General features: G+C 51.5%; 1 protein-coding gene across 1 annotated transcript in view; it reads right to left on the bottom strand.

Moving 5' to 3' along the window:
• Window positions 1–807: 807 nt before the first annotated feature.
• The window catches only part of CACNG2 (calcium voltage-gated channel auxiliary subunit gamma 2), a 118790-nt gene continuing 96704 nt past the window's right edge, over window positions 808–22893 (bottom strand). The window contains exons 2-4 of the mRNA XM_060113341.1: window positions 17960–18043; window positions 2834–2974; window positions 808–1343 (exon numbers count right to left, since the gene is read on the bottom strand). Of these exons, the coding sequence (XP_059969324.1) occupies window positions 808–1343; window positions 2834–2974; window positions 17960–18043 (761 nt within the window). The remainder of the gene's footprint in view (window positions 1344–2833; window positions 2975–17959; window positions 18044–22893) is intronic.

Below are 22893 nucleotides of genomic sequence, written 5' to 3'. Positions count from 1 at the left end.
GACCATTAAGGACTGGGAACCCTGGGGCCGGACAAGCCCCAGGTGCACCCCCCTCCAGGCACCTTTCGGATAGGAGGGACCAGGGACTCTTGGGTCACCTGGAGGCTTACAATTGCCCCATCAATGCTGGGTGGAGCCAGTTTGCAAGCCACCTAGCGTTCCTAGGGCACTCATGCAGAAGCTCCAGGGACCTGGCAGTGACCGGGAGGCTCACCTGGCCCCGGGGCTCCTGAGTCTCCACCCCCCCCCCAACTCACCCAGTGCGGCAGAGCCAGCTTGGGGTTAAAGGGACCAGAAAAGTAACTCTTCCGCATGAAGAAAAAGTAACATAAACCCCTGATAAATGCAAAGAACATTTCCCTTCCTTTCTGCTCCTTCTCCTTTTTTTTGCTTTAATATTATCTTGGTTCCCTTGTATGTTTTCATTTAAATTGGTTTTTATTAAACGTTAAAATAATGGTACATGGGAAATCATGCATTTTCTTTTAGATTTATTTTCTATTTTTAATTTTTATCCTCTCTTGCTTTTTTTAAAGTTTGTTTTTCCTTCCCTCGTTTATAGTTTTGCACATTTTCTATTGTTTTGCTTCTTTGTTCCTCTTATATGTTGTTCTTTTTTTTAAAAATTTACTCATGTTTTTCTCTTTTTTTGTTGTTTTTGCTTTTGGAAGGTTTGTCCCCCGTGGATGTTTTCGTTTCCTCCCCCTCCCCCCCACCCCCTGGCCCACCCCGCGGGCCACGCCCCGCTTCCCGGCTCTGCCCGGGACCGCGGCGGCGGCGGCGGCGCCGGCGAGGCCCGCGGGAGCTTCATACGGGGGTGGTCCGGCGGTTGGCTGCGTTGGAGTGGAGAGAGTCTTTGTTCTCTTTCTGGATACAGTTGTGAACTTGGAGGAAGCTGTTATCCCTGTCGGAGTTGTAGGTGGCGGTGGGCGTGGTGGCGGCCTTCAGGGGGTCCCTGCTGAGGGTGTACATGGAGATCTCCGTGGACGGCAGGGTGTTGAAGCCCTTGATGCCCGCGGGGGACGCGTCCCTGGAGTGAGAGGGCTCGCTGGAGCGGGAGCTGGAGCGGCTGCGGCGCTGGTAGCGGTAGCGGTAACTGGGGATGCGGGTGATGGCGGAGGCCTGGAGGTAGTCCGTGGCGCGGGCCGTGGCCCGCAGCTGTTTGTGCCGGTCGATAAACATGTGCACGGCCAGCACCCCGACCATCTCGGCGATGATGAAGGACAGGGCTCCGAAATAGAAGGACCAGCCGTACGAGTAGCTATTCTTTTTGGAGTCGCTCTTGGAAGGGTCTCCGGCATTGGCAGATATGTACACTATGATGCCAATGATGTTACTCAGACCTGCAGGCAGAGGGTGGGCGCGGGGTGGGGAGGGAAGCAGAGGGAAGGATCGTTAGTTTCCAAGGAGGATGCCAGGCCCCGGGCAGGATGAAGGGACCAGGAACAGCTGGAGGGTCTTTCCCTGGTCCAGCGTTTTCATGGAGAACAGATGGGCCGGTCTAGAGGGGTGTTGCAAGCATCACCGTACTATCCTATTATTCCATTTGGAGAGAGCTGCAAAGGGAAGAGCTAGTGGAAACAGAGCTATGGGAAGAAGGGAAAGAAGCAAGGGGCATCCTACAGTGTATTGAGTAGTAATAATAATAGTAATAATAATAATATTGTTTATTGAGCATTTACTACCTGCTTGCACTGCTGAGTGCTTTTCAAGGGGTTTGCAGATGAGAAAACAGATTGCAGAGAGGTTAAGTAACTTGCTCAAGGCTGCACAGGGATTTGAAGCTGGTGTAGCAGGGGGTTAAGACTGGCTCCTAGAGCCAGACTGTCTGGATGCAAAGCCTCTGGCAAAGGAACTGTTGTTTGAGTTTCCATATCTGTACTGACGAACCTAGTTGCAGGGCAGGAATAAAGAGGTAGACATAGAGAATGGACTTGAGGACATGGGTTGGGAGGGCGAAGCTGGGGCGAGGTGAGAGTAGCATCGACATATATACACGACCGAATGTGAAATAGCTGGCTGGTGGGAAGCAGCAGCACAGCACAGGGAAATCGGCTCCGTGCTTTGCGATGACCTAGAGGGGTGGGAGAGGGAGGATGGGAGGGAGGCTCAAGAGGGAGGGGATATGGGGACATGTGTATGCATATGGCTGATTCGCTTTGTTGTGCAATAGAAATTAATGCAGTACTGTGAAGCAATTATACTCCAATAAAGATCTATTAAAAAAAATAATAGGACTTACTTACTCCTGTCGGGTCATGGGGAGGATTAATATATTTGAATACATATGAGTTGATGCATGTGAGTTAATACACATGAAAGCTGTTAAGTCTGCATGTGGTAGGTGCTGCTTAAACATTAGTCGTTCTTATTAAATGGCTCATACTACAGCCCATGTTCTTTTTCTGGCATCTGAAGCCAATGTGACTTGTCACGTAACTGGGCTGAGAAATGTGGTTTTGGGTGCCTGCCTGCTCCCACCTGGGTAGGACAGTGAGAGGAGAGGGCAAGTGAGGATAAGCCTAGTGTCCTGAGAGGATCCTGAGATTGGGGCCTTTTTCCAGGAGGTGGGAGAAAGATGCATCGTTGGGCTAAAGGACATGGTCTGGGGATGGTCCTGGAGGACTCCATGGGGGGCTCGGGCATTGCGTTGGGGTGGGAGCCCCAGCACAGCCTGTCTTCCTTGCGGCTCAGCCTGTTGCAAGGCCTGGAAATTCCTCTCTGTTCTCCCCTCCTCTCTGTGCCAGGTCCTCCCAGCCACTGGGCACCCAACCTCAGCCTTCTCCCCACCGGTGGGCCTGGACTCTGGCCCACCTGGCTCAGCAGCTGTTACCTGCAGACACAAAGAAGATGCCGGCACTCAGGATGATGTTGTGTCGAGTCTTGTAGAACTCGCTGGCTGCGATGCAGAGTCCACCCATGAAGAGCAGAATCACACTCAGGATGGGGAAGATGCTCGAGGCCCTCACAGCCCCTGGAGAACATGGCGGGTGGGGGAGAGAGAACGACAGGGCTATGAGACAGGGGTTGGGGGGGAGGACACAGGAGGGAGGAGTGAGAGCAGTCCACAGGAGCCGGCTGGTGGGTGGGTTATGGACACAGGACCAGAGTGGAGGTTGTTTCGCAATACTAGAGAGGGAGGGAGAGGGAGCAATCCACTGCCTGGCTCACAGCCCTTCAGGGACGCTCCACTTCCTCAAGGATCAAACCCCAGCACTTCATGAGCCCCACAAGGCCCCGTGGGACTTGGTCTCTGCCCATCCCCACATTCCCTCTCATCCAGCCATGGCAAACTTCCCATGACTCATTAATGCACGTTTCTGACTTTTGACATACTGAGCTTTCTTCCTAGAATGTCTTTCCTGTTCTTTTTCACTCAGCAAACTTCTATTCATCCATCAAAACCCAGCTCAAAAGTCCCCTCCCCACCACAAAGCATTTCCTGACTTCCTTAGGCAAAGTTATTAGCTCTCTCCTCTGCACTTTGGGGCACTTGGGGCACATGGAAAGGCAGTGTGTTTTAGTGGTTGGACGCTGGCTTTGGCGTTTATTAGCTGGATAAGTTTAGGTAAGTCATCTCACCTTTGTGCCTCGATTTCCTCACCTGTAAAATAGGGATGGTGACAGTGCCTGCCTCCTAAGATTGCTGTGAGGATTAAATGAGTTAATTCTGATGATGTACTTAGATAAGTCTCTGAAGGCACATAGTAAACATTTGATAAATGATAGTTATTATAGTAAATATGTGCTTATATATATGTGTGTCCACCATAGGTCATGGGTTCCCATGAGAGCCAGGATGTAGCTGTTTTTTCAATTCTCTCTCTTCATTCGTTCTGTCCCCACCATCTAGTTCAAAGCCAAAGACACAGTAAGCCTCTGATACAAGCTTGCCTTGTGAATAAACGTGGAGAGGTGGTCCAGGAAGAGGAAGAAGCTGACACATTGCAAAGAAAAAAGAAAAGAAAAAGAAAAACAAAAAGCAAATTAAAAAACCCTTCAGGATAAGTTAAGAAGGAAGGGCTAACAGGCAGGAGAAGAAAATATTTTAATGACTATTTTACTCCTGCGTGTGGGAGGATGAGAATGGAGAGGGGCACAGGCGGCTGAGGGCAAAGGGAAGGCGGCAGAGGGTCTATAGAGGGGGGGACAGTGTCTGAAAGATGACCCAGAGGGGTGAAGTCCTCTACAAAGTGTGTCTGGAAAGTAAAATATTTTTTTCTATCCAGATTCAAATAGGCAGAGAGTGATCTCAGGGCTCCTGACTCCCTGTCCTGGGAGCTATGGACAGGCAGGAGACAGAGGTGTCTGGAGGCTAGTGTAAGGAAAGGGATGCTTTCTTGACATGTTTGGGTGGCTTGAATGGTAACCTAGGAAGTTGAGTCCTTTTAGACAGAGGGCCCTTTGGCTCGGCCCAGAGGTTGGCTGGGGGGTCTATGTTTTGGAGGGGAAGTGCCTCCCCAATGCCCCACCCCTGTTCCTTTTGGTGGCAGTGTGACCACGAAGGATATGTGAAGAAGATAATTTTTCTATATAGCACTCGAAGAATTTTTCTAAGAGTTTCAGGCAGTTTGCTGTGATGTGTGATGTAAAACCCTTCTCTTCTCTCCCCCCTGGATCTTCTTCAGTAAGGCTACACTGCTAGTGATGCTCCTGGATGAGTGGATTGTTTTGAGGGGCCTTGAAGAAGGGTGGAGCTCTGCATCCGGGGTTGGGGGGACCTTGCTGCCCGTATAGAAGCAGTGGTGAGAGGGTGGAGGACAGCTGTGTTACTCGGCAATCCAGTACCCCTCCCCCACTGCAGGCAAGGACAGTGCTGCCTCCCGCCCAGACCCGAGCGGATGTTCTCTTCCTGCAAGTCATTTCTGAGATGACAAGCTATATCCCCAACCCGATCCCCCAGCCCACACCCCCCCGCACAGACACGCATGCCCAGACGTGCACACTCATAGCTACCTGGATGCCAATCTTCATAAGCACACAGAGATGGTAAGAACGTATTGAAGCACAAGAGATAGTATTGGTGAAGCACCCACACCATGCTGGGTCTGATGTACATGTTATAATTTAATCCTTGTAACACCCCTGCAGGGTGTATTTTTTGCCACAATTTACAGATGAGAAAACTGAGCTTCAGAGAGGTGAAGTAACTTGCTCAAAGCCACCCAGCTAGTAAGTCAGGATTCAAGCCCAGGTCAGCCCAACTCTTGGACTACCCTGGACTCTCTCTCTGGGGATTTCAAAGAGCCTGGGAAGCATGCAGGGTCCAGAAATCGGGATTCTGATCTCAGCTCTGCCACTCACTTGCTGTGTGGCTGAGATAAGTACCTTGCCCTCTCTGGTCTCCCCATGTGTAAAATGGGTGTGGACCGTTAGCCGATTTCTAATGCTTTTGCCCTCTCCACGTGGATATGATTTCTGACCAACTGGAAAGGGGGACGACAGCATAAAGAAAGAAAGAGAGACTGGTGTGACTTCCAAGGGGCAGTGGTGACCGCTCAGATGAGCAAGGCAGATGAAGTTCTCTGACCTTCTCCCTCCAAGAAAGCAGGTTCTTCCTGCCCGCAGTATGCTGCATTTGGCAGACTGGGACTGTGTCCTCAGAGCTCATGCCTCACAGCAGCCCTGGGCCTGACGTTTCCAGTTCAGTCTGGTCTGCTGTGGGAGCCTGGGTGCCCCACCTCAGCCTTCCTGCCGGTAGAGAGAGGGAGCACCAGCTGTGGAGGGAGATGAGAAACTGTGTGTGCGCGCGTGCGCATGGGCATGTGTGTGTGTGTGTGTGTGTGTGTGTGCGTGATAAAGAGCGGGGAGGCTGGAGGGAGAGGTCTGTTGTATTGCAGCCAGCAGAGAGCAATGTGGAGAAAACAGGACCACTTCACAAGGTATCAAAGCAGCTTATGATATGGTGACAAGCAGGCAACACAAACAGAAGCCTCTTCACTCCGGCCAACCCAGACACTAGCTTCCCTTGGAAGAGGCCTCTTTGCCCAGAAAAAAGGTGACAGGGGGAAGCCGGTAAACAGTGCCAAGCCTAGGAAGGCCGAAGTCCGCAGGACCCAGATTCAGGCTGGCAGGAAGCTGGTTTGGAGCAGGCAGGGACCCCTACACTGAAACAGTCTCTCAAAAGAGGTCTTTCTGGCTGGGCAATGTCACAGACAGAGTGGGGATTTTGGAGTTAAGTCACACCTAACTTCAGATCCTGGCTTTGTCACTTACTAACTGTGTGACCTTGGTCAAGAAATTAACACAACGTTGTAAATCAACTATACTTCAATAAAATTGAAAAAAAAAGAATCTGCATTTTAACAAGATCCTGGTAACAAGACTTGTATGTGTCTGAAAGTTTGAGAAGCACTATTGTAAGGGTTAAATTGGATAAGATCTGTATTGTTTCTGATGCTAGGCGGGCAGTAAAAGGTAGCAATTTTTCTTTCTTTTTTTTTTTTTTTAAGAAGATGGGGGTAGGAGTTTATTAATTAATTTATTTATTTTTGCTGTGTTGCGTCTTCGTTTCTGTGCGAGAGCTTTCTCTAGTTGTGGCAAGCGGGGGCCACTCTTCATCTCGCTGCGCGGGCCTCTCACTATCGCAGCCTCTCCTATTGTGGAGCACAGGCTCCAGACGCGCAGGCTCAGTAGTTGTGGCTCACGGGCCTAGTCGCTCCGCGGCATGTGGGATCCTCCCAGACCAGGGCTCGAACCTGCGTCCTCTGCATTAGCAGGCAGACTCTCAACCACTGCACCACCAGGGAAGCCCTTTTTGTTATTTCTAATGTCCTTTCCCCTTCATGCCAGACACATGAATTGTCCTGACTTCCCACTAAGGCTGGGGTGGTCTTACCGCTAAAATCTATCGTGAGGGGCAGAAAATATCTCATTTATTCAATGCACAAGTATTTATTGATCTCCTATGAGTAAGCATATTAACACCTACTGACATTTCTGGGGCTCTTCCTATGTGCCAGGCCCTGTGCTAAGTACCTTCCATGGATGAACCCACTTAAACCTCCTACCAACCCCATGAGCCATGGGCCTTGGCTTAAAGGAGATTACAAATACCTAAAGCAGGCACTGGTAAACTTTTTCTGTAAAGGGACACATCGTCAATGTTTCTGGCTTTGCTGGCCATATGGTCTCTGTTGCAATTACTCAACTCTGCCCTTGTAGCCTGAGAACAACCATGGGCAATATGTGAACAAATGAGTGTGGATGTGTTCCAATAAAGCTTTATTTATAGAAACAGTTGGTAGGCCAAATTTAGCCTAACCGTTGCAATTTGGCCACCCCAGGCGGAGAGCATAATACACTGTACTGGGGAAAATCTGTGTGGTTCAGAGCGGGGAGATGCTTTGCTCTTGACTGAGTGGCCATCACCGTGCCTTGTTCCAGGCTGGGCACAGAAGGCATAGGGGAGCAAAACCAGGCCTGGTCCATGCCGTTAGAGGGCTTTCGTTCTCATGAGGGAGATACAGCACAGATGAACATGTAATTACCAACCAGGATGAAGTGCTGAGGAAGAAAGGTACCCATACGGCACCGTGAAGGCAAGGGACAGGCTAATGTCACCTGTAGATGGCTGATGTTGCTTGAGGGATCAGAGTATGGTGGGACTGTGTACATATAGTACACTGCTTTCATTTACAACTCCATGAAGTAAGTGCTGTAATTATCCCCATCACACACAGGCTAAAACTGAGGCTCAGAGAGGTTAAGCCTTCACTCAAGGCCACCCAGCGAGGAAATGGAGGAGCTGGGTTGTGAACCCAGGGATTCTGAGTCCAGGCTCTGCGTGCCTAACAACTGCACCCCCTGGCTCTCAGAGCATCCTCTGAACTCACATGGGCAACAGGGAGGGTTTCCCTGAGAGGGTGATGTTGGTGCTGAGATGGATGGATAAGAGAAGCTAATTGGGCAGAGTAGAGGCAGGGTGTTCTAGGGAGGATGTGGCATGAGCAAGGGCTGGAGGAATCATGGCTCATCTGGGGACGTGAAAGGGCTGGTCACAAAGAGTCAGTGCGGGGCCTTGGGGAGCTCTAAGGAAGATGAGGCAGGCTGGGGCCAGGCCACACAGGAACTCACGGGCCGTCTTTAAAGAATCCGCCTGCCAATGCAGGAGACACGGGTTTGAGCCATGGTCCAGGAAGCAACTAAGCCTGTGCCCCACAACTACTGAGCCTGCGCTCTAGAGCCCGCGAGCCACAATTACTAAGCCCACGTGCCACAACTACTGAAGCCCGCATGCCTAGAGCCCGTGCTCCGCAACAAGAGAAGCCACCGCAGTGAGAAGCCCGCGCACTGCAACAAAGAGTAGCCCCCGCTCGCTGCAACTAGAGAAAAGCCCGCACACAGCAACGAAGACCCAGGGCAGCCATAAGCAAACAAATAAACAAACAAATAAATAAATTTATAAAGGCCTTAAAGCCGACAGGGCTGTCATGATCTGATGTGCATTTTAATAAGCAAATGAATATGTCAATCCCAATCTCTCAATTTATCCACCTTCCTTACCCCCTAGAAACCACAAGCTTGTTCTCTACATCTGTAACTCTATTTCTGTTTTGTAGGTAAGTTCATTTGTACCCTTTTTTTAGATTCCACACATAAGCGATGTCATATGATGTTTGTCTTTCTCTGACTTACTTCACTCAGTATTAGAATAGATAACTAATAAGGACCTACTGTATAGAACAGGGAACTCTACTCAATACTCTGTAATGGCCTATATGGGAAAAGGATCTGAAAAAGAGTGGATATATGCATGTATATAACAGATTCACTTTGCTGTACATCTGACACTAACACAACGTTGTAAATCAACTATACTCCAAGAAAATTTAAAAAAATAAACAAAGCAAATGAATTAAGAAGGGGTCCAGGGTAGCTACAGGGCACCAGGCGTAGGTGCTGCTGACCGGGCGATGGTGGTACTTGGACCAGGGTGGGTACAAAGAGTGTGGGCAGAGGTGGCTGGATTTGAGGGATGTTTAGGAGGTGAAGTAAAACGTGGTGATGAGTGGATATGGGTGGAGAAGAGGGTGGCGTTGAGGATAACTTCTGGGTCTCAGGTTTGCTGGCTGGCTGGATACAACCACTTATGCAACTGGGAGAGGATCAAGCCTAAGGGGTGAGGGGAGGGAAATCAAGGTTTGGTTTGGGGCACGTGGAGTCTGAGATGTTTTGGGGACACACACGTAGAGTGTGGAGGGACAGTTGAATGTGTAAGATTGGGAAGTGGAGGTGCACTCTGGGCTGAAGCTGTAAACAGGGGCGTCACAGACACAGGTGAGCACAGCAGAGCTTGAGCTTGGAAGAGTACAAGGGTTCACCTTGAGGCTTGGGGAGCCCCAGTGTTCAGTGACTGGCTCGGGAAGACCTCGGGCCAATCTCATGGTGTCCCGGGGCCTTCACTTCCTTGTCTGTAAAATGGGGCTGAAAATTGGAACTCTGTCTAACTTACAGGGTGACAGTGGTTAACTAGGAAGAAGAATGTGGAAGCTTTTGAAAATACAGAGCCTTGGTAAACTATGAACAATTTATTGTTTTCTATGCTGGTGACAGAAATGAAGAGTGTCATAAGTACCCAGGAGGGAATGACATCTTGCCTTTTGGAGGGGGCGGTCTCAGCCATAACCTCGCTCACCCTCTTTTTGGCCAAATTCTGTAGACAAACCATCTCGTGATCCAGTGCCCTGTGGGCCTGGCACCTATGGTGTCCTGCTGTGGTGGACACAGCTGGAGGACAGGCAGACAGCTGCACACAGGGGCTCCACTTCCTCACTCAGTCTGGCAGGGGTGGTCCCTGGGGGTGGGGAGAGGTGGGCAGACTTCTTCCTGGGGCCCACTCTTTGCCTGGCCCATCCTGGGGCCTGAGTGTGGGCTTTCCCTTCTTTGGGTCTCAGGTCTGGCTCAGATGAGGTTGGACCAGGTGACGCCTAAGGTTGCATCCATCCCTGGTGGTCCTGTGACCCCCAGACCTCTGCTTAGGGACCACTCAGCCAGGCTGGCCAGGTGCTGGTCATGCCTTTGATCAAAATAGTTGCCATGATCAGGTAAACAGAAGGCAGGCTCCTTATTTTCTGGGCATATTTAACTTTATGCCTGTTATTCCATTTGGAATTCGATCCATTCTAATGGGATAGAATCGCAGATGTGCTGGCGTTGGGAGGAGCTTCTAGGCTCTGGGGCATCTCTCGCCCTCTCCTCCTGAATGCTGTGAAAAGGGATAGACTGCCGTAAACGCATGCGAGAGTGAGTGTGAGAAAGTGTGAGTGTGAGAGAGAGAGTGATGGGAGAGAGAGGAGGAGAGGAGGGGAAAGGCAGGGGGAGGGAGAGAGGGAGGGAGGCAGAGCCGTCCTGAGTGGTGGTTAGGAGCGTGGGCTCCTGATGTGGACTGCTTAGGGTCCCATCCTGGTCCCCCCACTGGCTGTGTGGCCTCTGTGCCTCTCCTTTCTCATCTGTATAATGGGGACACCAACAATACCCACCTCCTAGGCTTGTTGTGAGATGAATGAAGATAACCTATAAAGTGTCAGGCCAGGCACACACATAGTCAAGTGTCCCATGAACGTTTGTGATATGTACGGACATAGGAAAGGGATTTTGGTGTCCAGCAAGCTTCCTCTGGGAGCACCACCTGTGCAGGTGCTGGATGCTTTCCCACTTCCTGTGGTCTCTGGGGTGGGTGATCAGCTGCACGAGCTCAGGAGAGACGGCCTGAGTGCATCTCACTTGCTGTGCTGCCCGCCACCCCCCTGAGCCTCCATTCTCTCCTCTGCTGCAGGGCAACCATCAGCACACCCAGGTCCCAGGGCAGCAATGAGGGCTGTTGAGTCAATGCATCCGAGGCTATTAGAACAGTGCCTGGTACCCACTGGCAACAGGAGATGTTAGTTCTCACACAGCAGAGCGTATTATTGCTGCTTCTCATGGGCCTGGGGTTACCTCCACTGATGTTTCCTAAAGTGCAGGTCGTGGAGTCAGCGTGGTGGTAGCTGCATCCAGCACTTAAATAAATGAACCAGGACAGAAGAGAAACTGTCTCCGTGGGCGGAGGGCGCGAAGGGGAGGCGCCGTTCGAGAAGCGTTCGTTCTGGTTGCGTGGATGTGAGTTAGTACGATTTATAGCTTAGATGTTTCCTGACTGCAGGATGTGGTCACACCCACTGTGGTGATCTCTGGAGGGAATGTCCCTCACGACGGGTTTGCTGGAAGGGGCTTCAGGTCCGGGGCAGAGGACAGGAGCACGCAGCCTGGAAAACCATCACAGAGGCAGATGGCATCCCAGAAAGTGTGCTGGGCTGGGGTAAGTCACTTTCCCTCTCTGGGTCTCGTTTTTTTTTTTTTTTTTTTTTTTGCGGTACGCGGGCCTCTCACCGCTGCGGCCTGTCCCGTCGCGGAGCACAGGCTCTGGACGCGCAGACCCAGCGGCCATGGCTCACGGGCCCAGCCGCTCCACGGCATGTGGGATCTTCCCAGACCAGGGCACGAACCCGTGTCCCCTGCATCGGCAGGCGGACTCTCAACCACTGCGCCACCAGGGAAGCCCTCGGTTTTTTTCCTCATCTGTAAAGTGGGAGGATGGGGCTGGGTGACCCTCGGGGCGTGTCTATCTCCAGCATTTCCGGAGCTGCAAGGATGTCTCCTTGAACTTCTAAACTCTAGTGGGAAGGAGGGGGTGGTGGACTTCCCTTAGTGCTCCCCTGGGGCAGCTGGGGAGCCCTAACAAAGCACCTCCCTAACCCTTGTCTCAGTGTATCCTCAGAGCCCCCTGGGGGACTGGTATTCATCGAGGCTCAGAGAAGTTGAGTAACTGATCCAAGACCACAGAGCAGAGCTCGCCTTGGATTCAGGACCTTTCACTCCAAGTCCCAAGCTCAGACCTTGACTCCTGGCATCCCTCTCACCTCCCACCTAGGAACCTGCTGTGTGCCTGGTGGGACTGGCAGAGGGGAGTGGAGAAGGGGGAACAGGGAGGAGGGGGGTTCTCCGAGGCTGGGAAGGGTGGCTTTGGCTCAGCTTGAGACCCTCCATCCGCCTCAGTCCTCATTCTGGGGAGAGGGTGAACGTTCCAGGCGGCTCTAGCGAGGGTGCTTCCTCATTCATTCACTCAGCAAGCATCTCCTGGGCCTGACTGGGGGCAGGCCCTGTGCTGGCCGGGGTGCGAGCAGACCCCCTATTTGCAGCTACTCCCTGCGGTGTCCTCAAGCTGTTCACCATCCAGTGGGAAAGAAGAGTCCGCAACAGAAATCGTGACGTGCAGGCTGGAAAACAGAGCGGTCACCCCCCTGCGACCCAGCCTTCTCGACATTCCCAGCCTCAGAGAAGGGCAGCACTGTCCACTGTCTCCCAGCCAGGATGCCTAGGTGTCCTCTTGAGTCCTCTTTCTCTCACCTCCCCCCGTGCAGGCTGTCAGTAACACCTGCCGGCCTCAGAACCGGCCCCCTTCTCATCTACCTCCCCGACTTCCGCCCTGGCCTGAGCACCTGTGTGTCCAGCCTGGATTCTGGCCGTCACCTCCTACTGGTCTCTCTGTTTCTGCTGGGACCCCGTAGTCAGTTCTACAGCAGAAGCAGAGCGGTGCTGTCAGCGTGGATGTCAGTCCTCGCCTCTCTGCTCAGAACCTTTTCGTGCCCCAGTCTCAGAGTAAAGCTGACACCCACAAGTCCTGGCCTGGCTTCCCACCCACTGCTCACACCCTCTGCCTCGCTGCATGCCATCCTCAGACACTTTGCACTGGCTGTTCCCTCTGCCTGGAACCCTCTTCTCAGGGCACCTGCAGGACCAGACTCGCTCCCTCACTGCCTTCAGGTCCCTGTTCAAACATTACCTCCCCAGTGAGGACCTCTCTGACCACTGTACTGAAAACTCTCACACTCCCTCTCTCGCTTCCTTAATCTTTATCCTTTGTACTTTTCACTGTGTAACATACCGACAATAATGGCTAACGCCTCATGAATGCTTACTGTGCTCTGGGCTGGAGGGAAGAGCTGTCTTATGCTGACTCACTCAAGCCTCATTACAACCCTGCGAACGTAGGGATGAACATCCTCCCCATCCGGAGGAGTCTGAGTACCAGGGAGTTAACTGATAAGTGGCAGAGCTGGATTTGAACCCAGGCAGTGTGTGCTAAAGCCCGCTGTTATGTTCTCCTGTCTCCTACTGGTGGTAAAGTTCTGTAAATTTACCCCCAAATAATCCTCAAGGTCCTGCCTGCCTTGGCTGCTTTCCACCTCCCTTACAAATGGCCCCTCTGTCTCCCTTACAGGTGTCCGTTCCTGACACACGGCTGCCCCCAGGGAACTCTCCTCCTGCCTGTTCTTGCTCTCAGGGGGTCAGTGACTCTGGGAAGATGTCAACTCCCAGTTCAAGCGTAATCAGGTGAGATCTCTCTTGAGGGGGAGGAATAGGCCCTGTCCAGAGTCCTCCCTCCCTTCCTCCTTCTGTCCACTGCTGACTCTGGAAAAAGAGTAGTTGGCATGGCAAGACCCTGATACTGCAACTCTGATGTGTATGTGTGTGTGTGTGTGTGTGTGTGTGTGTGTGTACATGAACGTGTGACCTATGGGGGCCAAACCCTCCCCTCCCCCTGGGCAGAGTGTGTCAGGGACAGTAGCCGTTGCTGGGACCATCACCCCCAGCCCCAAGCTCTGACTGTGGGGTGGGGAGAGCTTCACCCTACCCTGCAGTTTGGGGCCACACTACAGTGGATTTTGAGGTCTAGCACACAGTAGGTGCTTAAGACATGATTGTGGAAGGAGACTAAATTCTTCTGAATCTTCTTCCCCACTCCAAATCTCATTGGGACAGCTGGGAAATACCACTTCCCATCTCCTGGACGCAACACACACACACACACACACACACACACACACACCACGAAGAGACCCACGCGCACACAAGTGGACACATGCAAACACACAGGCACTTACATTTAGACTGATAGCCACTCAGACGCATGGACATGCAGGCATCAAAAAACACGGAACACAGTACCGACTCATGCCCTTGTGCACAAGACACAGACACACCAACACACCCTGAGAGTCATAGGAAGTCACATCCTGGTCACCACTGCCTCTGTGCTTCACCAGCTTGAGGTAAGGAGCTTTGGTAAGGAGGGAGAGGGCTAGGGAGGCGCCACACACCGCAGACCCAGCCGATGGCCCCGCAGAGCTGCCTGGGAAAAACAGGCTGGTCACCATTCCTTTGTGGGTAAGGTAGCAATAGGTGGGCAAGGCTTGTATCAGCCACATCTTCTTGGGGCCAGAGGTCCAGTGGCCCAGAGTGATGATTGGGACCGGCTACAGCTGTTCCTCCCTGGACTCTGCAGCTCAGGAGAAGCTGCGGACCTCCTCACATACTCATGGAGACTGGGGAGTAAGAGCATGCATGCATTCATTCAGTCATTCATTTGTCCCATCAGATGTTAATTCGGCACCTTCCTTCTGCCCTATCCTCCAAGAGGCGCTGGACTTGCCTGAAGCTTGGCCTGCTGGCTTGAGAGCAAGGGAGCCCCACTTTCTCTGCCAGCCCAGGAGATAAGCTCTGCGCTCCCGGCCAGCCACGCCCTCCTAGCATTCTCCCTCCTCTCCCTCTGCTCCAGATCCTGCATCCAGCTGGTGGATCATGGATGGCAGGGGTTAACCAGGCCCCCTCGCTGGCCACCCCTCCTCATCTTCTTCCCTGGGGCCTCCTCCTCTGCCTCTAAGCCTTGGAGTCTGAGGCTCAGTTCGGGCACCTCTTCTCTCTCTGCACCACTCCCTTGGTGCCTTCATCAAGTCTCACGGCTCTAAATATCATCCCCATGCTGACAGCTCTTAGACTCCTGTCTCAGGCCAGGACACCTCCCCGCGGGCCTCTGTAACTTAGTGTGGCCGATACTGAGCTTCCCTCCTTCCCCGTCCCAGCCTGCTCCCTCCACGGACACAAACCTTGGAGCCATCCTTGATTCCTTCCTGTCCCTGGAAATCCTCATGCCGCCTTTCAGAAAACCCTGTATGCATACCCTTGGGAATACTTTCAGGCTCTGACCCCTTCCCACCTCCTTCACTGCCACCACCTTGGTTCAAGCTGCTGTCATCTCTTGTCTGGATGATTATAACAGGTTCCTTGCTTTTTGCTTGTTTCCTTCACCAGAATGTAACCCTCACAAAGGCTCTGACTTTCTTTGTTTTGTTCACCTTTGGGTTCCCATACCATCAACAGTGTCCTGTACATGGTGAGTGGTAGTGAGTGTCTCCTGAGTGAACGAATGAATGAATGAATGCTTCTAGAGTCCAAGTCTCTGCATTGGTGCCACCTTCCTTAGGGAACCCTTCTGGAATGATCGCCTCCAGTCAGGCTCCCTCAGCACCCCACACTGCCTTCTATCCCTGCCTGAGGCGTCTATGTTAGGTTCATGAGTCTGTCTAGCCTTCGTGGCAGGTGTGCTGTAGGTTTAACAGACCAGAACCGGAAGCTGACTCAGGCCCCGCCCACCCGGGTGCAGCTCCACTCACCTCCCTGGGCCAAAGGCACACCCATCTCCAGGAGAAGCTCCGCCCACCTCGCTGGGCCCCAGCTTTGCCCACCTCATTGGTCCAGAAGAATGACCTCTCTCTTCTAGCTTCTCTAGCCAATCAGGTTAGAGCTTAATGGAGGATGATGGGAACTCACATCTTCCAGCTTTAAAACCTAACTTCTGGGCTTCCCTGGTGGCACAGTGGTTGGGGGTCCGCCTGCCGATGTGGGGGGCACGGGTTCGTGCCCCGGTCCGGGAGGATCCCACGCGCCGTGGAGCGGCTGGGCCCGTGAGCCGTGGCCGCTGGGCCTGCGCGTCCGGAGCCTGTGCTCCGCGACGCGGGGGGCCGCAACAGTGAGAGGCCCGCGTACCGCAAAAAAAAAAAAGTCACTTTTGTTGTCTGGCCCAGACTGGCATATTACAGATCAAGGGTCAGCAAACTCTGCCAGATGAGGCCTTCTGCCTGTTTTTGTGAGTGAAGTTAAGTTTCAATGGAGCAAGCACAGCCGCGCTCACGTGCTTCTGTATTTGCTTTTGTGCTGCAAGGTCAGGTATGAGTAGTTGGGACAGAGACTGTATGGCCCACAAAGCCTGGAATATTTACTATCTGTCCCTTTACAGAAAAAGTTTGCCAATCTCTGTTACAGATGCTCAAAAAATATGGTTGGATTAAGTCAATTCAAGTTAGACCCTCGGAAACCTGCACTGCTAATGTACATTCAAGTCTTCTGTCCGGAGACACCAAAATGAACCAAACACTCTAAGCAATTCTCTCTTTAAAATTAGGGAAATGGAGGTATAGACTAGGTAGGAATAGCCACTGAAGAATCCTATATCTTTCTTTTATTTAACAAACAGCATTTATTGTGAACCTACTATATTCCAAGAGCTGTTCTAGACAGAGCAAAGAATGAGACAAGGGTCCTGTCCCAACAAGCACTTGGCATCTGGCTGATAAAGCATCACGCCCTCACTGTGTTCAGCCAGTGCAGCTTTGGGTGCTGGCTCTGCTTCGCCCCTCCTTCCACCTCTGCCCTCGGGTGTGTCTCTGCCGGCCCCTGCATCCCAAGTCCAGCTGTTCTCAGAGGGTCCTCCCGCCAGGCTGTGCTCTACCTGCAGCCACGGACTGTGTCTCATTCATTCCTCTGGATCACCACAGCACTGAGTACGGCCTCTGGCATACAGAAGGCGCTCAATCTGCCTTTATGCCACCACCAGGCTCCTTTGAGAGCCCCAGACCTGGTAATGGGGATGACAACCAAATGACCCTTTAGGAATTCCATCTAAGAGCAGCATCTTGCAGGAATTCATACAGGGAAAGGATGAGCTTTGTAAGATATTTCCCCCCTTTAAAAATAAAGTGGTCAATGACGTGATGTTTCCTTCCCTTCTCTTCCCAGCCGCCTGGCTGGCTTCATGTTCCATGGGCTTGCAATGAAACCCAGATTTCAGGCTGACCTGAGAGTTAGGTTTTATGTGAGGAGTAATTATTGAAAGTGACAGGGATGATCCATACAATAAAATGCCCCCTACATTTTTCATAAAAGTGATCCAAGGGTAATACTAACTGATGCTGTGGGGGGATGGGAAGGAGGCTTTGGCCCGGGAAGGGGACCTGGGAGCAGAAGAGGGGGACAATGCTCCTGGGAGGAGGGTAAACTCCCTCAGGAAATGCTGCCTGAGAGCCTGGAGCAGAACTTTCAACCACTTCTGCTCGGGGCGGCTTTGCTGTACCAGGCATCAAGGACCTTTAGCCCCTCTCCTGGAAATCCTTTTCTCCCAGAACATTTTGCCTTGTTAGTTTTTGCTGATTCTTGAGAGATTTCCTTTGGGTCTCAAAATACTTTCTCTTGATAATATGTCTCAGGTGGATTTAAGATCACAGCTATTACATCAGGATTTAACTTGGACTTGACTTGTGGGGAAAGAAAAAAAATCTCATTGTTTCAGTAGAAGTTCCAGTCTGGCACAGCCTGATGAGTTTCTTCACTGGGTTATTCAAGAAATAGCTACTGAGTGCTTTTTACGTGCCGGGCACTGGGCTGGGAATACAATCATGAACGAGATAAGTAGAGTTATCAGAGTCCTAGTGGAGTTGGCAGCACTGTGAGGGAGCTGGTTGCTCAAATAGACAAGGACCCCACAGTGTGATAAAGGTGCTAGGTTCTGGGAACCCCTTCAAGGGCATGGAGGACTTCTTGGAGGAGGTGATATTTCAGCTGAAACCTGGAAGATGAGTAGGAACTTGCCGACAAAGAGGGGAGAGAAGCGTGTTGCAGGCAGAGGGAAACAGCATGCATGAAGGTTTGGCCACTGGGCAGGAGGGGAGGAGGGAGGCTCAGCTTTTTCCTGCCCTCTGTGGTGACAGGGACCTCTAGATAGTCCTGGCCTTTGACTCTCGAAGGATGGAAGGGCAGGACCCACCACGAGGAAGGAGATAAAAAAAAAATTGCATGCACTCACGGAGGAAATATTCTGCTGTGTCAGCTTCGTAATCTGCATCCTCTGGGAAGTGATCGATTTGCTTGCAGAGGCCTTTGAAGTTCCCTGGAAAACAAGGGAAGAAAGAGCTCGTCAGACATCCTAGGCTCCGGGGATTCAGAGCCCACCGGCCTCTTCCAGACTTCTCGCTCTTCTGAAGCTGGCTCAGCCCTCTCCCTCATCCCCGGAGGAAGGTATCGCTTTGTCTGTTTGGACATCTGTCTGGTGAATCAAAACACACACACCCGCAGTGCTGTGGAGAGGATCTAAGGCTTAAGACTTCAAAACCCAGCCTTCCATCTCTGCATCAGGGCTTCTGAGGATTAGCTGAGGCATGGCGGGCAGTGGAGGTTTGAATCTGTGCTGGGGACTGTCACGGAGGAAGCTGGTGAATGTCAGTACACCTGCCTCTGCGCCCCAGCCCGGCTGGGAGTCACCTCGTGTCTTACATGCGAGAAAGCAGATCGCTTTCCAAAGAAGGCCGACCCCAGACGGGGCTGGAGAACATTCCCACAGACCTTTAGATGAGCTTGCAAAGCATTTTCTCACTGGCAGTTACATAGAATTCACTATATGGAGCCCCTGAAAGTTCTGAAATACCCCTAGGGTTGAGCCCCGCCTCTGCCAGGCTCTTGGACTACGACTCAACCTGTGAGAGGGGTACTAACATCTCCATTTTACAGATGAGGAAACTGAGGCTCAGGGAGGTTAAATGACTGAATAAGTACTCATGGCCAGGAAATGATGGAATAAGGGCTCAAGCGAAGACCTTTTGGTTCTAAAAATTTCCTTGGTGATTGCTGAGAAAGTGAGAGCTGGCTCAGATGAAAACCCCTAGCCCAGTGTCCAGTGGGCCCCCAGCAGTGATCACTAAATGAATGAGTGAACTATTGAATGTGAACTTCATAAAAACACATGTGGAGACTAGAATTACAAGCATGGCTGCTTCGTGACAGCAGAGACTTCGTCTGTTTTATTCACATTGTATCCCCAACACCAGCATAGGCACTATGGATATTGCTTAACTTTCTCTGAATGACTGAACCCTCGGACCTGTGTAGGGAGATATGGCAACAGCGGGTGAGAGGCAGGCTCTGCGGCTGGACTGCCCGGGCCTTGGGTCTGGCTCAGCTTCACGAAGACGCCTCAGTTTTCTCAGAGGAAATTGGAGATCAGAGCAATTCTTCCTTCACGATTGTCATGGGGCTTACACGAGTTGACATGTCTAAAGCGCTCAGAGCAGTACCTGGCACGTTAGTAAATGCGCTGGGGGTATTGACGTGAGAGAGATATGAACCTTGACTACATTTAGCCCCTGACATTCAGGATTTTCCTGTGATGGTAGCTAATGTAACCTAATTAATACAGTCCCCAATACGTGTTAGCAATTTCTTTTCTTATTACAGGATATTGAATATAGTTCCCTGTGCTATACAGACCTTGTTGTTTATCCATTCTATATATAATAGTTTGCATCTGCTAATTCCATCCCTCCCGCATACACCCTCCCCCTTGACAACCACAAATCTGTTCTCTATGTCTGTGAGTCTGTTTCTACTTTGTGGATAAGTTCATTTTTGTAATATTTTAGATTCCACATATAAGTGATATCATATGGTATTTGGCTTTCTTTTTGACTTCCTTTATTTAGTATGATAATCTCTTGGTCCATCCATGTTGCTGCAAATGGCATTATTTCTTTCTTTTTTATGGCTGAGTAGTATTCCATTGTATAAAGAAGTTTTATTATTATTATTTTCAATTTTATTTATTTATTTATTTTTGGTTGCGTTGGGTCTTCGTTGCTGCATGCAGCCTTTCTCTAGTTGCGGCGAGCGGGGGCTACTCTTCGTTGCAGTGTGTGGGCTTCTCATTGTGGTGGCTTCTCTTGTTGCGGAGCATGGGCTCTAGGTGCGCGGGCTTCAGTAGCTGTGGCTCGCGGGCTCAGTAGTTGTGGTACACGGGCTTAGTTGCTCCACGGCATGTGGGATCTTCCCGGACCAGGGTTCGAACCCATGTTCCCTCCATTGGCAGGCGGATTCTTAACCACTGCGCCTCCAGGGAAGTTCCTCTCTGGAGGGCCCGAAAGCCACAGACCTCCCATTTTCAGGAACGACTTCCAGCCCGCTGGCGTGGAGCTTAACACTCCCGCCCTCACCCGAAGGAGCAATTTCTTTTCTTATAGAATCCTGAGCCTTTGTAGCCCATGGAGTAGGTTTTATCATGTACTATAGAAATTATTTAGGAATTTTAAGGCATTAGTACACAGACCTGTGTATCTCACATATAGCTGTATACATAGGATACAGGTGTGCTTATATATCTAAGTATTTTAGGTATTTCTTGCTGTTATTATGTTACGTAGGTAATTCTATACTACATATTACAGAGAAGATGGTTGATCCTTACTCTCCAACCCCCCCTTAACTGTCTCTGTACCAAATCCGCTTCCTTTCCCAACTTTTGCAAGAAAAACAATTCCCCAGAGCATAACGGAACTTCAGGTAGCTTCACTGCAGCTTTGTAGGATCCGAAGAGCACAGCGTTTCACTGCAGATGCTCCCATCAGGGCAGGCGTCTTCCAAGTGTGGTGGGCAATCTCTTCTCTTGCTCAGCACCCTCCCCACCCCACACCTTGCTGTCTCCCCCTCCTCTGTTGTCCTGATCACGTCCCACTCTGCCCTCAGCATCTTGCTGCCTTAACCGGAGACCTCCCGCTCCCCCTACTAGCTTATCCTCCATCCAGCCACACACTCTTCTCTCCTGAGAAGAGTCTTTGTACCCGCTGCTAAGAGGATAACATAGCCTCCCCATTGTTAAAAGTACAAATCGGTGTATTTACAAAGCACTTTGCAGAGCACTTTCATTTTCCCTCAATTCGGTCTGACAAATATTTCGTCAGTGCCAGCTTGGTGCCCGGCATCTTTACAAGGAATCCGTACAGGAGGTGAGGCGCGGAGAACGGTACTGACGTGCCCCGAGGCTCCTAAAGAATTGGGGGCAGTGTTCAACCCCCAACCAAGGGATCACAGGTGGTGCCTCCACGTCTCTCTTCTAAGGGCCCCACCCTTCGGGCTGGTGGACCACACCTGAACTTTCTCCCCACGCAGCCTGGCTGTCCCGCTGCCCCAGCCCGTGCCTCCGTCAGCCTTGGACCGTTGGGTCCCAGCATGGTGGGACCTAGCGCAGGAGAAGCACTCCGGAGATGCTTGTTGAGAGGCTGTGTCAAATACTCAGCAGCCAGACCTCTCCGGTGAGGTCCAGACCTGGGTATCCAGCTGCTTGTTTGATGTCTCCTGGTGGATGTTTTAAAAGCACTGTACACTCAGCAGGTCCACACTGGAACTCATGATCTGTCCCTCAAGCCTAGTCTTCTGGAGGCACCAACTAGGTCAGCCAATGCCTCACCATCGCTCCCTTGTGAAAACTGAGCCTAGCCATCATCGCCAACATCTCCTCCTATTCCCTGCAGGCTCCATTTATCACGACGTCCTGTCTGTATTAGCTCTCAGTATCTCTCAAACCCATCGATTTCTTTCCAACAATAGTGACACCCACTGCCAGGTGGGTGCTTCCTTCCCTGGATGACTGCGGTAGGCTCCCCACTGGTCATTTTGTACCCACTGTTATCCGTCTCTACAGAGTAATCATAGTGAACCTTTGAAAATGCAAATCTGTTCAAGCCACATCCAGTTTGAAACACTCAACAGCTTCTCGATGCTCTTAGGGAAAAGCTCAACATCTTTAACTGGGCCTGACCCCGACTTCTGTCTGGTCTCACCTCCCTCTTGGTGCGTGTTCCATCTCTGCTGTTCTTCCTGCCATGCTTGCTCCTACCACAGGGCCTTTGCACACGCTGGTCTACCTTCCTGTGCCCCCATCATATCCTTTGTTGTCCCTCTCTCAACCTTCTTTGGCCCTCCTGCACTGTGCTAGTGGGGTGTCTGCCACTATGCTGGCTGCTCTGTGTTGGGGGGAGGTGTTAAGGCATGAATGATGCTGGTGGGAATGTTCTGGTAGAGAGGGAAGAATTGATAACCCAGGGAGGGGATGGAGCAATGCAGGAGCAATGTGAGAGGGGATGAGGTCTGGGACACAAGTGCAAGGTTGGCCTTATATGGACGATGGTGTGTCCACCGCACCGGGAGGGAAGGGGCATCTGTGGATACAGATGCAGGGGATGAGTAGGCGTGGTGGGAGCTTGGGACACTTCTCTTCTGGTTGCTTTTCTTGATGAAATGGGAAGCATGCTCATCAACTGAGAATGATGAAGGGGAGGAAGGGTTGGAGATTTGAGGGAAGTGGAAAGTGAAATTTTTCTCCATGAGAGTGGGAGAGGGAATGGGCCAGGCTTGAGACATGAAGTATGGGTGTTGGTGGCTTGAAGGTCCCTCTTGAGATTCTGTGGTTTTCTCTGAACACATTTAGAATGTGGCTGCAGTCTAGCTGGAGAGTTGCCTTTAACCAGGATGAGGGTCAGTGAGATGAACGCAAGAAGGTGAGGGGAGAAAGGCAGTGATTCTGACTACTTTTTTTTTTTTTTTTTCTTTTGCGGTACGCGGGCCTCTCACTGCTGGGGCCTCTCCCGTTGCGGAGCACAGGCTCCGGACGCACAGGCTCAGCGGCCATGGCTCACGGGCCCAGCCGCTCCGCGGCATGTGGGATCTTCCCGGACCGGGGCACGAACCCACGTCCCCTGCATCGGCAGGCGGACTCCCAACCACTGCGCCACCAGCGAAGCCCTAAGGCAGTGATTCTGAAGATGGATCAGATCCTAAGCTGGTAAAGGGGACAGTGAAAAGGTGGTGCGATCAATGTGCTGGAAACGTAAGGTGAGGGTCAAGGGATGGTGGCGGGAGTGAGCTGGAAGGATGGGGCATGGGAGTCAGAGAGCAGATGCAAAAGACTGAGATTGT

Source organism: Mesoplodon densirostris, chromosome 11 (genome assembly GCF_025265405.1).
Source record: "Mesoplodon densirostris isolate mMesDen1 chromosome 11, mMesDen1 primary haplotype, whole genome shotgun sequence".
Lineage (NCBI taxonomy): Eukaryota > Metazoa > Chordata > Mammalia > Artiodactyla > Ziphiidae > Mesoplodon > Mesoplodon densirostris.
The sequence above is the reverse complement of the archived record's forward strand: the minus strand, read 5'-3'. Positions and strand labels throughout refer to the sequence as shown.